This window comes from Trichoplusia ni, chromosome 4 (genome assembly GCF_003590095.1).
Source record: "Trichoplusia ni isolate ovarian cell line Hi5 chromosome 4, tn1, whole genome shotgun sequence".
In the NCBI taxonomy this organism is placed as follows: Eukaryota; Metazoa; Arthropoda; class Insecta; order Lepidoptera; family Noctuidae; genus Trichoplusia; species Trichoplusia ni.
In genome coordinates this window covers 15,525,441-15,544,550 of record NC_039481.1, presented here as the reverse complement: position 1 = coordinate 15,544,550, position 19,110 = coordinate 15,525,441, and the positions used below count along the sequence as shown (strand labels likewise).

The 19,110-nt window shown below is 41.6% G+C and overlaps 1 protein-coding gene across 1 annotated transcript; it reads left to right on the top strand.

Moving 5' to 3' along the window:
* Positions 1 to 398: 398 nt before the first annotated feature.
* Positions 399 to 18,889, top strand: LOC113493196 (rho-associated protein kinase 2). Its single transcript, XM_026871054.1, has 13 exons — positions 399 to 1,180; positions 2,607 to 4,535; positions 4,943 to 5,103; positions 5,621 to 5,830; positions 8,550 to 8,740; positions 9,211 to 9,385; positions 9,735 to 9,892; positions 10,430 to 10,631; positions 10,734 to 11,002; positions 11,388 to 11,545; positions 12,246 to 12,371; positions 12,801 to 13,014; positions 15,123 to 18,889. Exons 1-13 carry the CDS (start codon positions 1,000 to 1,002, stop codon positions 15,214 to 15,216), a joined length of 4,068 nt encoding a protein of 1,355 aa, XP_026726855.1. The 5' UTR covers positions 399 to 999; the 3' UTR covers positions 15,217 to 18,889.
* The last annotated feature ends 221 nt before the right edge of the window (positions 18,890 to 19,110 follow it).

The following is a 19,110-nucleotide window of genomic DNA, read 5'->3' as shown; positions in this document are numbered from 1 at the left end:
AAAAACGCATGTCATCTTATCATATTCAAGCATTGCATGGCAACCCAAAACTAGTTAATCTTTATCCAAATTTCCATTAATTTAAATAAAACTTTTGAATTTGTTCTGATAAGTTATTATTTTTTTCTAGCCAACGATATTAGGTATTTTGATGGAGCCCATTTCCGAAGGTCAGCGGTAACTTAAATGTTTCAATCGTGACTTAGATGATGATGGTTACTCATGGCCCGTGGCCTATCGGTAACTTAAAAGTAAAGACACGGTCGGAATTTCTCTTTTAGCCGGTGATTGCATTGAAAATCGATTTCAATTAATCTTATTTCTTTTTTTTTTTATAAATAAACACAGACAGATTATACTATCTGGTCTTCGATTGAAATGGATTATAAGAACTATTACTAACCACTGGTATAGTAAAGTAAAAATATAAAATAGCAAAAAACCATTACTGACTATTTTTGTACTTACTTTTATTCTTAATTACATTGAAAGTATCTTTTAGTCATCTAGCTAGATCTAGTAGCGCCATTGCAAACTTGCCAAACTTCTAAAAGTATATGCAACTAACTTCACTTTATTGTTCGATCATCCATCGTTCATCAATCAAGCGGTCGAATAATTCGTAATTTTGCTTTAATTTTTCACATTTGTGCCAATCGTTACGTTAATTTAGTGTTCTTAATTTGTTTAAAGTCGGTGGATATTTATAAATGTAAATAATCATTCTGTTGTGTTTGCAAACGTGCATATGCTTTGTTGTGAGAACCACCTTTATCTGCTGTCATCCTGAGCTGTAGCAACTGAATTTTTCGATAATGAAACATAAGTTATCCTTTGCATGGTAGGTTATCGATAGAACTAGAGTACAAGAATAAGAACAGGGGATTCAGTTGTTGATGTGTCGTGATGAGAGTGGTGTTCTTACACGGAGCAGTTATCGGGAGAATGTGTGGTGGCGTTTAGCCTTAGTGGCAGAGGACGTCAGAAATAGGATCCAGCATGGAATCGGTGAAGGACGAAGAACGAATGCGGCGGCTGCGCGCCCTGGAGGAGCAGCTGTACGACCCTCGCTCCACCGGCAACGTGGACTGCCTGCTCGACACTGTGACTGCGCTCGTCTCCGATTGTGACCACCCGGCTATACGACGTATGAAGAATGTCGAGGCCTACACCAGCAGATGTAAGTACAGTTACTTCATATTTCATCACCAATACAGTTAAGTTGAATAATTAACTTTTCTAATAACTTCACCTCTAATATATTTCTACAGTAGTGATTCACAAAATTTTATTAATGTACAGTTGTTATTCATTGTAGTTCCATTTGATTATCATTCATTAATGTTTGAGTATGTTTTTAAAGTATGTAAATATACTTTATATTCCTAAATATAAATATACTTACTGTTTTCTAGATAACAAATTGATCTGATAGGGTTAAATATTGATAATGATTTGTATATAAATAAGTTTTTTGATTACAACGTGTGTATTATGTTATATAGGTCTGCATAGTGAATAATTTTATAGTGTCTGTTAGAAGCGGTGTTTACAACACAAGTAAACTACCAATGGGTATATTTGTGCTGGTACCTGTTTTTGTTTTGATGTCTTCTTCTCAACAAAAATAATGATGAAATGAATTCAAAACAAAAAATATAATGCTTTCATGAAAGCAAAAGTACTATTATTTTACCTATATATCTTATAAGAATCAGTTAAAAGTTGTTGTATAAAGGAAAATCTGTGATTAAACTTACCAACAATAAAATTAAAAAAAAATTAGTTATAATAATGCTAGCATATTCAATTATCCATTTTAAGGATAATATATTAATTTTGGCATTTTGTTGATGCATATTGCCTTAAATAAAGTGTAAACAAAACCAAATATTCATTACAATATTGAAATACCAGTACCTTGTAGTGTTTGTGAGGCGTTAGAGTTTTAGGAAAGTTGAGTCAGTTAAACTAAATGTTTTTGTTATTTTAAAAATGTTAGCCTTTTTTCCAGTCATAATTTATAAGTATCATCTTAGTAATAAGAATATTTGCACTACTTAATCATTAGTCAAACTTATAATACACATTTCAATGTTGTATTTATTTATTGGTCTATGAGTCTGTCAGTTTATCACACACAAAGAGGGAGAGAGTATGTCTCTCACAAACATCTTATACCTTATTACAACATGCATGATTATTACTACAAATTGTTGCATGTTTGTACTACTTATATACTACTTTATAGTTCCTAAACTTGTGCATTAGTGAGATCACATATAGCTATTTATTTTGGTTACTTAACCATCCTCATAGCGGTTAATGAGTTCTGTATTATTTTATAAACATCTTTAAACATTACAGGTTAGCTCTGATACAGCAAAAAGACTATCATATTTATAGGAGTGTACTTATTACTATATGTCATACATTTGATAAACAGCATAGTAATGTTAATTAGGTTAATCATTAACTATTTAAGTTATGTTAATGATTATCTTAATAAGGTAATATTTGCAAAGCATAACTGTAAATCTTGTTAAAGATTTGCTGGTCTTTGACTGCAGATCAACTATATCTGATTTCGAAATCTTTTGTTTTAGATGAAACATTTGCATCAGACATTATAGATCTGCGTATGAAAGCCGCAGATTTTGATTTGATCAAGGTAATTGGCCGAGGTGCATTTGGTGAAGTGCAGCTAGTCAGACACAAGTCTACACGTCAGGTATATGCCATGAAGCTACTCAGTAAGGTTGAAATGATTAAGAGATCTGACTCTACTTTCTTTTGGGAAGAACGGCATATAATGGCACATGCAAACTCCGAGTGGATATTAAAGCTACATTTTGCTTTCCAAGACCACAAGTATCTGTACATGGTGATGGATTACATGCCTGGGGGTGACCTTGTTAGCTTAATGTCAAATTATGATATACCAGAAAAATGGGCAAAGTTTTATACAATGGAAATTGTCCTAGCCTTAGATGTGATTCATGGTATGGGTTTTGTACACAGAGATGTCAAACCAGACAACATGCTAATTGATAAATATGGTCATCTCAAGCTAGCTGACTTTGGCACTTGTATGAGAATGGGGCCTGATGGTCTAGTGCGTGCCAGCAATGCTGTAGGAACTCCAGATTATATTTCACCAGAAGTTTTGCAGTCACAAAATGGAGAAGGAGTGTATGGTCGCGAGTGTGACTGGTGGGCTGTGGGAATATTTTTATATGAAATGCTTATTGGTGATCCTCCCTTTTATGCTGACAGTTTAGTTGGCACATATGGTAAGATTATGGACCACAGGAATTCTCTTCAATTTCCTGATGATGTGGAAATTTCTAAGGATGCTAAATCTCTTATCAGGGGCCTTTTAACCGATAGAGTTAAAAGATTGGGTAAAAATAGTGTTGATGAAATCAAGCAACATCCATTCTTTATAAATGACCAGTGGAGTTTCGAGAACCTTAGAGATTCTGTTCCACCTGTGGTCCCCGAGTTATCTAGTGATGATGATACAAGAAACTTTGACGACATGGAGAAGTCTGATGCTTTAGATGAATCATTTCCTGTACCAAAAGCATTTGTTGGTAATCATTTGCCTTTTGTAGGCTTTACTTATAATGGTGATTATCAGCTATGCAGTAGAGGATTAAAGGCAGCCGATGTAGTAGACACTATTTCTAATAATCATATTAACAATGTTGGATCTGAAGCTATATTGCAGCTAGAAAAGCTTCTCGAGAGAGAAAGAGATGGTCGGCGAAAATTAGAAGATACCCAAGTCACTCTATGTGCTCAGTTAGAAGAACTATCGCAGAGGGAAGCCAGAAACAAGAAAATAATAGCTGAAACTGATAAAGAGTTAGCATTATTAAAGCATGATCTGAAGGAATTGCAAAGAAAAGCTGACATAGAATCGGAGACAAGACGAAAAGCTGAATTCAACCTAAATGAGGCGAAACGGCGGCTTGATGAAGAACAAAGCAAGCGAGCTAAAGAAATTAACAATTTGCAAACTTATAATGATAAAATCAATGCCTTAGAAATGCAGTTGACAGAGTTACGTGAAAAATTAAAACAAGAAGCGGAAGCTGCGTCTAAGTCAAGAAAACAAGCGGCAGAATTGACCGCTGCGCAGGCCGCAGCCGCTGCCGTCAATGACGGCACCCTGGCGAGCTTGCGAGCTCAGCGGGACAATCTGGAAAGGGAACGCATTACCCTCTCTGAAGAGCTGGCTACAGTGAAAGCAGCTAAACAACGATCGGATGCGGCGGTGGCTGACGCTACTAGCAGACTGAATGCGGCACACGCAGAGATGGAACGGTCCTCTACCAGACTAAATCAGATCATGGCTGATAACAGGCAGCTGTCAGAGCGGGTTACAACGTTAGAGAAGGAGTGTGCCTCTTTAGCCCACGAGCTTCGCGCCGCTAAACACATGTACCAGCAAGAAGTGCGTGCCCATCAAGACACACAGCGGTCGCAGCTGCTCTCTAAACAGGAAGCTAATCTGGAGCTAGTCAAAGGTGAGTGTTCGTATTCCAGGACATTTAATATTTTGCCATTTTGTCCACGCTACAATCCTGTTTATTTGAGCTAAACTGTATGAGCTCCCAAAAATATATTTCATACCTTCACTTTTTGCATGCCTCAGGAACATTGGATATGATATTTAAAGGTATTGTTCAGTTTGCTAATATGCCTCCTTTGATTAGTATGTCCACCGTAGTTTCATTTTTACAGTAAATATTACATTATGGCTTTATAAAATTCCTTTTCATTGACTTATTTTAAATGCTGTTTGCATTATGCAATGATTTATTTTTATAACACAAACCGAAATTGAAAGAACTGGATATTTTTTAATTTTCTTTGATATTGAGAAGTCTCTAAATTGCATTCATTAATATTTGTTCGCAATGTGATACAACAGCACTACAGTCCAAATTGAACGAAGAGAAGTCGGCGCGGCAGCGGTCTGAGTCAGTGTGTCAAGAGAAAGATCGTCAGATGTCTATGCTTAGTGTAGACTACCGGCAGATGCAGCAGCGCCTGCAGAAGCTGGAGGGTGAACACAGACAGGAGACAGAAAAGGTTCACACAATATTTTTTTTGTATTATAGAGTCACAATTATTAAAGACTGGACTCTGAAATTCTTTACATTTTGAGGTCAAGTTTGAATACCCTAAGATTTTTTCAATTTTCAATGATTTCAGAATTCTAGATTTATTTTAACAATTATTATAATATCAGATAAAAATACAAATTGTCTACTCTTATGGTCCTCTTGAAATATAGAGCAAAATCATCATTTTCTTCTTAAACATGTTTAATACAGCAATTACTCATTAGTGAACTATGCATTCCTTCACTAAGCAATTATGTATTCTTTATCTTGAAAGTTTGATTTCCATAACATTATTTTCCTGGTTGTCACCTTCACTGAATATTTTAAATATATCACACACAACAAATTTTAAGAAAAGTAGAAAGGATCTAAATCCTTATTTAAAACTTGAAATAGCTTGTGCACTGAAGAATTGCAGGGGAGGAAATGTGTGCCCGAATTGAGATGAAGAGTGTTAGTGATGTGCGTGTTGCGTGGTGCAGGCGATGGGGCTGGCGGCGTCGCTGGAGCAGGAGCGCGCGGCGCGGCTGGCGGCGGGCGGAGAGGTGGCGGCGGCCGAGGCCGCGGCGCGCGCCGCGCAGGCCGAGCGGGACGCGCGCGCGCGCGAGCTGCACGCCGTGCGCGCCGCGCTGCACGACCACGCCGAGAAGCTGGCCGCCGCCGCCGCCGAGCGGGACATGCACGCCAACAGGGTGAGTACTCACTACCACTCTTAGCAGAAAAGTACACGAGACCGCTTCTTATTCGTACTGTTGACCTGAATCTATATCCTAGCTTTTCTATCCTATAAAACGTGATAATAAATGGAAATACAAATATTGTATATAAATAAGAGACTGTTTGTTTCCTAAATAAAAATAATGAAATAAAATATTGACTGCACGGACAGCCGAGTTGTTGCGGTCGCCTTACCCACTGAGCGAGACGTGTCATGGGTTCGATCCCCGTGCAGGACAAGCGTTTGTGTGTTCTACGAATATCCTGAGTCTGGGTGACATTGTGCATGTGGCTTGAATGTTTGTGAAACCCCCCGCGACACAAGGATTAAAAAGTTGTTGTAATTATTTTTTGTGTAATCACCATAACCGAAGGAAAAATTGAATAAGTAGGTCAACTGTGTAGTAAGAAGTAAACAAAAAACATGGCTCTTGTGATACTTCAAAATTGTAACAGTGTCAATGTGAAGAATTCCTAAAAAATAATGGAAGAGTCTAAGAGCCGAGCTCAGTAGTCCAATATATTGATTAGATAGTAAGTTATTAAAATTTTAATATATATACGTGATCTATGTTGACGAACTCTGAGTGTTTCTTGTGAATTAATCATAATCTCATCGCGCCGAAATAGACTGTCCTCCAGCATTATAACATAGTGACTCATTGTCGACGGCAAATATACACACATACACAGCTTTTGCCTTTACGAGATATACCTACACCTACCTGCGCGTGCTCTCCTCTCCAAATAAATAAACACATGATTACGTAGACAGCGGTTTTTCTACAGTTAAGTAAAGCCTTACTCATTGATTATTTTTATGTGATTTACTCAATTAATAGAATATTTATTCATTAAACTTCACGGGAAATACTTGATGTCAATTCATATTAATAGTTGTGTTGATGAAAACAAATCATTTGTTAATAACACGATCCCGATATTGTCGTGAAATTAGATCACATTGCCGAGGAGATTAATTAGTTTCACTAGTGGAGTGCCCTCTGGGAACAAAAATGATTACTTTATCAAATTGTTATAGCACTCGTATCTATTACAAAGTACACTAACCTAACTGGTCGCACATAGCTCGGTTGTTACAACTGTATATTTCGAGTTAGAATGCATAAATATATATGTTTTATTGCACACTCATACCGCTAGTCGCACGAATTACCCAAGTATGAAAAGTAGGTATTCTTCTTTGACCTTGATATTTATGACACAAGCATTCAAAGATTGGTTTCACAGATTAAAACTTCGTTGTTAAGTGTATACGCGAGCACTTAAGGAACGGAGAAAGCTTTAAATTTGTTAATTCCAACGAATACCCGTCCTAGGACATACGAGTACATCACGTAGCGTCAAAAGCTTAAAGGAAATAAAAGTATCAAAATATTGGCCAAAGTTCTTTCCTTAATGAGATCTAATACAGTTTATACAGTTCTGTGAAACGAACAGGAATTCCAAAATATGTGTCAGATTATGTGTAACAAACAAAAAAGTTGTAACGGTAATCTAAACATACAATAATAAAAACATTTCATCAATTAAAGATGTATTTGAATCACAGTGAAAACATGAATTTGTCGGACACAAGTGCTGAACAAACAGAGCCATGGCAATGAAGACATGCCTATAAAACACTTCTGTAATGATCATGACACGCATTATTATACAGGAATGTGTTATTGTCGTGTTAATTTCCTGGTCATCTTCAACTGGGCAGTACGCTCACAATAAAGTTGTACTTCAATCATGTTTGCATATAAACATTGTAGCTAAATAAGTACTTTGTATGTAGATTCGTTTTATCAAAACATCTTATAAATACCGAAGTTGAAATATTAAACAGAATACTTTAAATACTTAATGAACATTACACAGTACGCAGAGTAAACCAACGATTAAACACATGAACATGATGGCTCACTACACTTATATTAAGTTGGACGTTCTGTCTCGGCTACCGTAAAATAAAAAAATCTTTATTACCATTGTTCCGTTCAGTCGAGTGAAATTAATAAATTAAAAAGATAAAATGACTCATCATCAGACTAAAAAGTTAGACCTACGATATTGTTTATAACAAGAGCTTTATACCCCTTGCAATAGCGCGATTATGTCAGACTCACAATAAAAATAGTGACTCATATGACGTAATCAATTGTAGAGAGAACACACTTCGTTCTGCAGCTTTATTATAAATTAATGTTAACTACAAAACAGGTAGGTACATGAACGTAGTCAAGTCATGTTTTTTTTGTGAAAAATATTTACATAATCTTATTACTATATTTTAGATCAGAAAAATGGATCTTTACAAAAAATTAACATGTAATAATAAGAGCTATGGTTTAGGTTAATATACATATCTATTAATGAGATAAAGGTTCTCTCTGTACCCTTTTTTGCTTCCTTATGGCCTCTTGACGATACTTTCGGTCATTGTTACCATAATATTCTTGGTTTTCACGCCTTGGTTTTCCTTGGGTCTACTTTTAGGCATGCAAACCGTGATGGCTGTGATGTGTGATATGTGTGTGTGATGATTATATTTTCTGAAACATTCATTTGTACATTAGACGCGAAAAATGAAGCTGCATACTTTATGTTTTATATTTAAGATCATGCATAAGTACATGGTTTTAGTACTTAACTAATAAGAAAAATAAATGTGTTTTTCCCTAACAGAGCGAGGAGCTCCGGCAGCAGCTGGAGACCGAGCAGCACTACTGCTTCGTGTACAAGAGCCAGTCCAACGACATGCGCCTCATGCTGGAGGAGAACACGCGAGCGGCGCGCGACGCTGAGCAGGAGCGCGCCAGCCTGCTGCACCAGCTGCAGCTCGCCATCGCGCGCGCTGATTCCGAGGCCATCGCCAGGTATGATGCAGAACAGACCTGATACCTACCTAAGCATCTAAAAAAGTTGAAGCAACCTAAATTGAACAAATATTCGCTCAAACGTTTTGTGAAATACCCAGATCATAAAGAGTGCTTGACTGTGTCAAGATGATAGCTGGTTCTAAGAAACTTATTAGCAATTCATTTACTTCATTTCTCTGTTCACACACAATGACGCCGAGAAACTGAACCACCATATTATAATATCGTATTGTAAACTTATACACACATGTAATCTATAACAATTGTCTTTATGCTTTAGTAGTAAAAGCGTGTTAAATGAGCGTACATTGATTATTATGTTCGATCACTCATCATTGCGGTGATGAGCTCACTTTATATTTTAATATTCGCATCCTTATTATCAGTTCGTAATTTAATGATGGAAAATAAAAATAAAAATAATTACAAAGGGTCGATGTTAACCTAGTGTGGTTTTGTGATCTAAGGTCGATAGCTGAAGAGACCGTAGGCGAGTTGGAGAAGGAGAAGACGATGAAGGAGTTGGAGATGCGTGACGCGCTGTCGCAGCACCGCAGCGAGCTGGCGGCGCGCGACGCGCTCGTGCAGGGGCTGCGCGACCGCGACCACGAGAACAGGGCCACCATCGACCTGCAGCGGAAGGTACGTGCTCTGACAGTGCTTCTGGCATTACACCCCGTTAACTTCTAATGACCTATTTCTACCGCCATTGTACCCTAACATTGTATGTATTAAGAATCACTGCTGTAATTCCATGGTGTACAATAAAAAATATTCTAATCTAATCTAATTTATTTCGACGTTTCATGAGATGCTTTTGTGAAACAGATTTCTGTAATATTAATATATATAAGAACGTTAATATTGTAGTTTAATGAATTATGGGTTTAAAAAAAATGACCGGCTTTTTTGCATCTGCCAATTATGCTGATAACGATTTCTTTTGTAGTTCATATTTTTTTAATTCGTTAAATATTTTGTTGCATGAAAGGAGGTTGACGAGCTCCGCCGCAGTGGCACCGCTCTGGCCGAGCGCGTGGCCACGCTTCAGCGTCTGCAGGAGGATGTAGATCGTCTCAACAAGAAGCTCAATTCTGAGATCATGCTCAAACAACAAGCTGTTAACAAACTTGCCGAGATAATGAACAGGTATAATTTTTTTTCTGCGTCCTGAAGATGGTCTTTATCTTTGCTGGATCGTCAAATATAACGTATTGACAGCGCAGCTTTAGACTAAAGGCCTATTGTTTTGAGTAAGATTTTCAATTCACTGCTGTCAGTGGTCCTCAAATAATAGTAATGTTTTGTCAATGGTGGCTTAATTAATGTTCTTTGTTGATTAAAACATTTATTTTAAAGTCAGCTAAGTTAACTGTTAGCGAAATTTCCATAAATCAAAATAGTTATTATTATGATTTATAATAAATCATAATATTGGTATTGTATTGAATGTGGGAAGTGATTCCTACGAACAACTTATAGTCGCACACATAAATAAAGCGAGAGAAATGTGACTCTGAGATGTGGGATTGCTGTGAGATGCTTAATGTATATCTGTAAAATACATATCGCCTATTGTAATTATTGATTTGTGTCCCGACTTCTTGGCAAGGCATCGTCATCCAATAATCTGTATTTTGCGATATCTAGTCACATCCTTTACTATAACTGTGACCTCATTTACAGGAAAGACATGAACCCTACGACTACGAAAAACAAAAGCAAGATGTCCGTGCGTAAAGACAAGGACTACCGCAAGCTGCAGCAGGAGCTGACGCGCGAGAAGGAGAAATTCGACCAGCACATCTCAAAGCTGCAGCGTGACCTGCAGGACTGCCAGCAGCAGCTGCTCGACGAACAGTCCACACGGCTGCGGCTTGCTATGGAGGTACTGAGATTTTCATATAACTCATTAGTGCGTTTTACGGAAGTACCCTCATATTTAATTCCGCTTTCTTATATATCATTGTAATTTTTATTATTAATTTAGGTCGACAGCAAGGACGTAGAAATAGAGCAATTGAAAGAAAAACTGGCGGCCTTAACAAGTGAGACAGCGTCGCAGTCGTCCGCCGACGCCGAGGACGGCGAGACCGAGCAGACGCTGGAGGGCTGGCTGTCCGTGCCCTTCAAGCAGAACATACGCCGGCATGGCTGGAAGAAGCAGTATGTAGTCGTGTCCTCCAAGAAGATCATATTCTATAATACGGAGAACGACAAGCAGAACACCACGGACCCCGTCATGATACTTGATTTGAGGTGAGAATTTATAATCAGCCATATATATATATGTTGTCTTAGCGAGATTAGAGCTCTTTTTTGTATGTATTTTACCACCATGCTCAATAATAGTAAAAAAGTACTTAGTTAAAAAAATTGAAAAATGTGAACGCTTTGTTTTTTTTGTGTCATCGTGCATTTTAATTTGTGTACTTGTATTTTTAACAAACATTCAAGTCCCATGCACAAAGACACCCAGAGTCAGGACAAACATTTGTGAATCACACAAAATGCTTGTTCTGCGCGGGGGGATACATCGCTCAGTGAGTTTGGCGTGATGACCTTAACCACTCGGCTATCTGTGCAATCAATATCAATAAATTACAATATCTGTATATACTATGAGTTGGGTGTGTGGTTGCAGCAAGGTGTTCCACGTGCGCTCGGTAACGCAGGGCGACGTGATCCGCGCGGACGCCAAGGACATCCCGCGCATCTTCCAGCTGCTGTACGCGGGCGAGGGCGAGGCGCGCCGCCCCGGCGACCAGGCCGACCTGCCGCAGGAGGCCGCCGACCACGCCGGTAACACGACTCTGCAACTTCTTCTGTAGGACGATTCATGGATAGATATTTATATAGCAAAAAAGATAGTCTGCCAAACAATTAATTGTTCATAGTTCAGGCGTTCAGGCAAAGACTTGATTTAAAGACGAAATTTACCTGTTTGGAATAAATCATAGTCATGATAATTGTTAAGATTGAAAATAACGCCTACTTATCGTGATAGCCCAACCAATTTATATTAACACAAGATTCCAGGGCAATTATAATAATATTCACTACTACGCAAATACTGCCACGCTTAAACATGGCAATTTCGTCCCAGAACCGAAAGCCACCGTTTCCAGAGGAGAGATATATCAACAGATGCTGGACAGCTACAAACTAGAGTAGTGGCATATAAAGGTTACTGTTTAAGTCCAACTGCAAATATGCACGATACTTCTGTTATAAAGTGGGTGAACAAGGATGGGCACAAAATTTTACATATCTCACTTGCAATAAGACCACACTGCCGCAGTCCAAGAAGCCACATGATTTGACCATGTTTGTTGCTATGTTTATAAGTGATAGGTGATGGGCAATTGCGTACTAAATGGTAAAAGGAAGACCGCTTCATCAGGGTCTACACGCTTGCCTGCCACTACAGTGCATATAGCCAACTGTTTTCATATTAACTTATTTCGTACACATCTCATGTCTCATGGTATGTTTTTATCAGGCAACACGGTTCAACATAAAGGCCACGACCTGGTCAGCATCACGTACCACATCCCGACTGCGTGTGAGGTGTGCACTCGTCCGCTGTGGCACATGTTCCGGCCGCCTCAAGCCTATGAATGCCGACGTGAGTATTTCACTCCAAAACTCATGACATTTTTTGTTCGCTAATATGTTATCACATCCCGGTCGGACGCATGTCGGTCCTTCAAGCCGGATCATTGTTTAGGTGCTCTTCAATAAGTAGTGGACTGTATGTTAATAATTATATTGATAAGTATGGTAACAAGTAACAAATAGAGCCAACGTAACAAAAGACGGAATGGCCGCTCGCTCGCAAGATTGAATTGAAAAACTGGTCTGTCGCAAGCCGCGCGGTGGCGCGGGTGCGCTGCGTCCCGTCCCGCGCGCCTCGCTTCCCCCGCGTTGGTTACGGCTGCGTTCGTACGTGAACAGTTATAGTAACCGGCACGGAACTATGAGACACCCGACGGCGACTCATAAGCGACCGGCAGTTGGCATCACATAATCGCACAAGAAATACTTTTTGTTGCAGGTTGCCGGATGAAGATCCACGCCGAGCACGTTTCTGAGGGCGAGGGCGTAGCGGCGTGCAAGCTACACGCGGACCGCGCGCGCGAACTGCTGCTGCTGGCGCCGGCCGCGCAGGAGCAGCGCCGCTGGGTGGCGCGCCTCGCCCGCCGCGTGCAGCGCTACGGCTACCGCGCCGCGCACCACACCAACCACGACCACACCAAGCTCTCGCCCAGGTGAGCCCCGCCCACCACGCTAAGCTCACACCGCTGCTGCTGCTGGCGCCGGCCGCGCAGGAGCAGCGCCGCTGGGTGGCGCGCCTCGCCCGCCGCGTGCAGCGCTACGGCTACCGCGCCGCGCACCACACCAACCACGACCACACCAAGCTCTCGCCCAGGTGAGCCCCGCCCACCACGCTAAGCTCACACCGCTGCTGCTGCTGGCGCCGGCCGCGCAGGAGCAGCGCCGCTGGGTGGCGCGCCTCGCCCGCCGCGTGCAGCGCTACGGCTACCGCGCCGCGCACCACACCAACCACGACCACACCAAGCTCTCGCCCAGGTGAGCCCCGCCCACCACGCTAAGCTCACACCGCTGCTGCTGCTGGCGCCGGCCGCGCAGGAGCAGCGCCGCTGGGTGGCGCGCCTCGCCCGCCGCGTGCAGCGCTACGGCTACCGCGCCGCGCACCACACCAACCACGACCACACCAAGCTCTCGCCCAGGTGAGCCCCGCCCACCACGCTAAGCTCACACCGCTGCTGCTGCTGGCGCCGGCCGCGCAGGAGCAGCGCCGCTGGGTGGCGCGCCTCGCCCGCCGCGTGCAGCGCTACGGCTACCGCGCCGCGCACCACACCAACCACGACCACACCAAGCTCTCGCCCAGGTGAGCCCCGCCCACCACGCTAAGCTCACACCGCTGCTGCTGCTGGCGCCGGCCGCGCAGGAGCAGCGCCGCTGGGTGGCGCGCCTCGCCCGCCGCGTGCAGCGCTACGGCTACCGCGCCGCGCACCACACCAACCACGACCACACCAAGCTCTCGCCCAGGTGAGCCCCGCCCACCACGCTAAGCTCACACCGCTGCTGCTGCTGGCGCCGGCCGCGCAGGAGCAGCGCCGCTGGGTGGCGCGCCTCGCCCGCCGCGTGCAGCGCTACGGCTACCGCGCCGCGCACCACACCAACCACGACCACACCAAGCTCTCGCCCAGGTGAGCCCCGCCCACCACGCTAAGCTCACACCGCTGCTGCTGCTGGCGCCGGCCGCGCAGGAGCAGCGCCGCTGGGTGGCGCGCCTCGCCCGCCGCGTGCAGCGCTACGGCTACCGCGCCGCGCACCACACCAACCACGACCACACCAAGCTCTCGCCCAGGTGAGCCCCGCCCACCACGCTAAGCTCACACCGCTGCTGCTGCTGGCGCCGGCCGCGCAGGAGCAGCGCCGCTGGGTGGCGCGCCTCGCCCGCCGCGTGCAGCGCTACGGCTACCGCGCCGCGCACCACACCAACCACGACCACACCAAGCTCTCGCCCAGGTGAGCCCCGCCCACCACGCTAAGCTCACACCGCTGCTGCTGCTGGCGCCGGCCGCGCAGGAGCAGCGCCGCTGGGTGGCGCGCCTCGCCCGCCGCGTGCAGCGCTACGGCTACCGCGCCGCGCACCACACCAACCACGACCACACCAAGCTCTCGCCCAGGTGAGCCCCGCCCACCACGCTAAGCTCACACCGCTGCTGCTGCTGGCGCCGGCCGCGCAGGAGCAGCGCCGCTGGGTGGCGCGCCTCGCCCGCCGCGTGCAGCGCTACGGCTACCGCGCCGCGCACCACACCAACCACGACCACACCAAGCTCTCGCCCAGGTGAGCCCCGCCCACCACGCTAAGCTCACACCGCTGCTGCTGCTGGCGCCGGCCGCGCAGGAGCAGCGCCGCTGGGTGGCGCGCCTCGCCCGCCGCGTGCAGCGCTACGGCTACCGCGCCGCGCACCACACCAACCACGACCACACCAAGCTCTCGCCCAGGTGAGCCCCGCCCACCACGCTAAGCTCACACCGCTGCTGCTGCTGGCGCCGGCCGCGCAGGAGCAGCGCCGCTGGGTGGCGCGCCTCGCCCGCCGCGTGCAGCGCTACGGCTACCGCGCCGCGCACCACACCAACCACGACCACACCAAGCTCTCGCCCAGGTGAGCCCCGCCCACCACGCTAAGCTCACACCGCTGCTGCTGCTGGCGCCGGCCGCGCAGGAGCAGCGCCGCTGGGTGGCGCGCCTCGCCCGCCGCGTGCAAAGAAAAGCAAGGTATAACCCCAAGAGTCATTCTGCCTTCCACTCCAGCTCGCGACTGACTGTGTTGTGTTGCAGGGACTCGATGCGCTCCAACCTGAAGTCGGCGTACATGAATGCGTCGCAGCGCAGCTCCACGTTGCCGGCCAACGCGTCGCTCCCCCGCCAGTGAGCCCGCACGGTACTTGAACCCCTATCGACCCCGAGCATGGGCCCGTCTCATCGTGTATTATCACTTTTTGCGTGTACTTGATTTTAATAGTGAGTCGCTTCGTTTATCGTGCCTTGGTTTTTGTACTAACACTATTTTCGAACATTTTATTCTACGGGGCCTAGAATATATTCTGTTATTTGGAAAACTAATTGAATTTATAGTATCTTACTGTTGATCGAAGTACTTTTCGATAAGTACTTAGGATATCTTGTTACGAACGCTGTTATTTAATATTTTTTTAACCGTCGGAGAAGCTCGATTCTCGGCTAATTCGCTGGCATTTGATCTGGCATTTAACAATATTTACATTTTGAATCTTTCAGAATTTTCTATCCAAATTTCATTTAAATTTGTAAATTAACTAGTCTTAAATAAGTTAAAGTATTTTTGTCTAAATTTTTATAAGATTTCGGCATGATTGCTGTGATAGTTATTATTGAAAATATTAATATTTTGTACTTATCAAAGTTGTACCGTCACCACATAAGTTTTCTTTGGGTTGAATTGAAAAAGAAAAGAAATGGAAAGCTGATTGTCGTGTTGAAATCTCAGATGCAATGGTGCTATGATGTGCATTAGTTGCAAGTTGTTCCGATATTATATGACATCAGCTTTACGAAGCACTTGCTGTGGAAAACAATTCAAATGTTTATGGATCATAAGGATTGGGTCGTGTAAATATTAGCCGTGTTGATATTATTATGTTTTGTATACTTATATTGCGGTTTTGGATGTGGTTGTAGGTTGCGCACGGCAGCCGCGTTGTCTACGTAAACAAGTGGGCAGTGTCACACTAGCTTTTGAAGCTTTTGTCATTTAAATTAATGGGATAAAAACTAATTATCATTATTGTTCATTACACTGTCAATGCGAGTTGAACACAAATCATTGACTAGTGAGATAAAAACTGGTTATTTTTCAATAATATTTTTGTACAATTTATTGAACCAGTAGAGCATTTTTATTATAATGTATTTTGTTACGTTTTTATTTTTAACAGCACTTAATGTTTATTCATTCAGTATGTTGTATATCGTATACTATTGTTGTATATACATAGATATCATACGAGGAGCTGTTACTGGATCGGTATACACGACAGTTTGATCTATCCTGATATACAAAGCAAAAGACCATAATTAGCGGCTCAAGTCAGGGCGAGCAGTCACACTGTTTCAAAAACATTTAGTTATAGATATGGGAATTGATCCTACCAGGAATTGACTTACCAATTTTTTATCTATTGTTAAACAACCTAGTTAAACATATATCATGTTAAATGAATTGTAGCAAATTATACTAACAGATTCAGGGACCCTTATGTTAGATTAAGTACACAAGTAAGACAATTCACAACACGCGAGTGTTGCAAATTAACGAAGGAACCGTGCCATAGGTGTTTTTGTTTTAGTGAATCGTCTCATAATTATATTTGCTCAAGTGAAATACCTAGTTCTTCTAACTAAATTCCGCGACGTTACTTAATTATGTAAGTTTCTGAAAGGGCTTCCTTGAAATACATGATCAATTTTTTCTAGACTATTGTGTAGTTAGCTGATGAGCTTAAAAAAATGTTTAGATAAAAATTTAAAATTTACAAAATTTTGCTAAAACATATTCTGTATACTTAACTGTGGCACCTACTGCAAACCAATTTCTTTTGCACGAAAATATCAGCAATCAGTATCCGGATCTTTAATATTTTCGTATTGGCACGAATTGTGATAAGTGCCAAACTTAAAACATTTTTTGAATCACCGAGTCGGCTATAAAATAAATTGTGTTTAACTTTTATATCGTTTACAAAAACATTGTTAGGACTAACGCATTAGATGTAAAATTACGTGTTACGTAAAGAGGTATTGAAACACCAATTTTAAATGAGCCTTGTAACCTCGTGTACAATTGATGTCGTTAAGTTGTGAGTATAAAGTACAAAGGTAGTTGAAACGGTTCACAACTATTCATATTTTGATGACAAACTCGGCTGTATTAATTAATCTAGTTACCTGATACCGTCACGCTCAATGTACTCATACGAGAACACGTTAAAGTGAGCTGAGAATATATTTTTTACGTTTTGACAATAACATTAACTTTTAACATCAAACTTTCTTACTGATAGGTATATTTGGCTATAAATATTTCTGCAACGATTAGTGATGTAGAGGGATAGGTGACCGATTCATGTAATGTGTGAAGGCTTAGGACAGCTGTGATAAATAGACGTGTTTACGTCTGTAGTCCAGTCAAATGGCGAGCGGTTCCGAAGTGGCCTCGACTATTGATCGACCGTCTTTAATATACAGGGGATAAAAAGACATTTTGCGAATATCAATAATATTTATAATGTATTAAAGGTTGTATTTGATATGTATTTACAAATAAAAGTAACGTTTCGAGGCTCGCTGGTAAATCGCTAAGTTACAAATTTAACTGGATTACGGACCCCCGTGGTGCTAGAAGGAAACAGGCCTCCGACGCATTGTTGTTACTATTAGTTCTTGTTAAATATTATAAAATACCCTGTTTAATATTGCTCTACACATTGTTTACATTCCTGCAACGAAAACTATGTTGAGTTTTGTTTTCCTTAGTTTTATATTGACTCAAGTTCTCTGTTCTGTCGCATATCCAGTTATCGCTTTGTTTTTCTTTTAGATGTAAGTTCGGAACAATCTCTTCATTCATGTTGACATGCGAATTATAAAATTACGTACTTAAAGTTTAAAAGAAATTGCAATTTCGTCGTTGTGTTTACGCTTATTTTTGAGATGCATTTTATTTTTATTACGGCAGCTTATGCATTGTATTGTGCGTGTACTTCATTCCATATTATTTCATGAGATGTATTTTGTGTTTCATGTGTTCGGTTTTATTATTACCAAAGAAGTTTCAAAAATAACATAAAAAGCTGTTGATTTTGGATTCTAATAGCCTTGATTTTTGTTCCATGTCTCGTCATTAATATTAATTCCATGTAATAATAATAATATTGTTATTTACTATGCATAATTCTGATAACCTGATTTTACTATTCTAGATGACATTTTTCGGGAGTATTTTTCTCGACAACCGCAGCAATATAACGGCGCGGTAATAGAAATACTCCCAAATTGTCTTATATAACAATAACTGATATTATGTAAAATCATTATGTAAATTATTTATTATCGAATTAAATCATTTATTGTAACGTTTTATTTATCTACTAAAATTGTAAGTTCCTAACTAGCTTTTCATATTTTGTAAAGAAATTTTTTCAAGTAGCTTTTTGCTAATAGAGAGGACATTTCGTATAATCCATCGTACATTTTATAATATAATTGATATTGAATTTATAATTTGGAATATGGTTTGGATAATGCTGTAATGTAGTGGAGCAGCCCGCGTGGCGGCGCTCGGCTTGCGATAGTGACACGCAATACTAATAACGTGCCTTAGCTACGGCTCACCCCATATCATGTAGGCTTATATATTATGAAACCTGTCATTATTTTAGTGTAAATACGCTTTTTATTCAACCGATATTTTATGGATTTTGAAACACTTGTAAATTGTAAAGATTATTAATTTTAAGGTAATTAATGCCCAATAGCTAATAAGTACTATTTTTAAAATAAAAATAACATTTTAAAACTCAATGTTTTATTTATTAAACTTAAGTGTAACTGCATTATTTAATGATATGCCTACAACAAGTATAATTTCGTATAATTATGTTATCTCAAATAATTTACATGTAACGATTAAAATACAATGTGTTCCCTTATTATTCAAGTAATAATTGCACATTTGAATACGTATTCTTTATTTTATAAAATGCACATGATGCTTCAAAAACGTTTGATT

Excerpts from the sequence above, each read along its gene's own strand:
- LOC113493196 (XM_026871054.1), top strand. The coding sequence starts at position 1,000 with ATGGAATCGGTGAAGGACGAAGAACGAATGCGGCGGCTGCGCGCCCTG. Across the intron at positions 12,372-12,800 it reads TCAAGCCTATGAATGCCGAC|GTTGCCGGATGAAGATCCAC; the intron begins GTGAGTATTTCA and ends TTTTTGTTGCAG. Across the intron at positions 13,015-15,122 it reads CACACCAAGCTCTCGCCCAG|GGACTCGATGCGCTCCAACC; the intron begins GTGAGCCCCGCC and ends GTTGTGTTGCAG.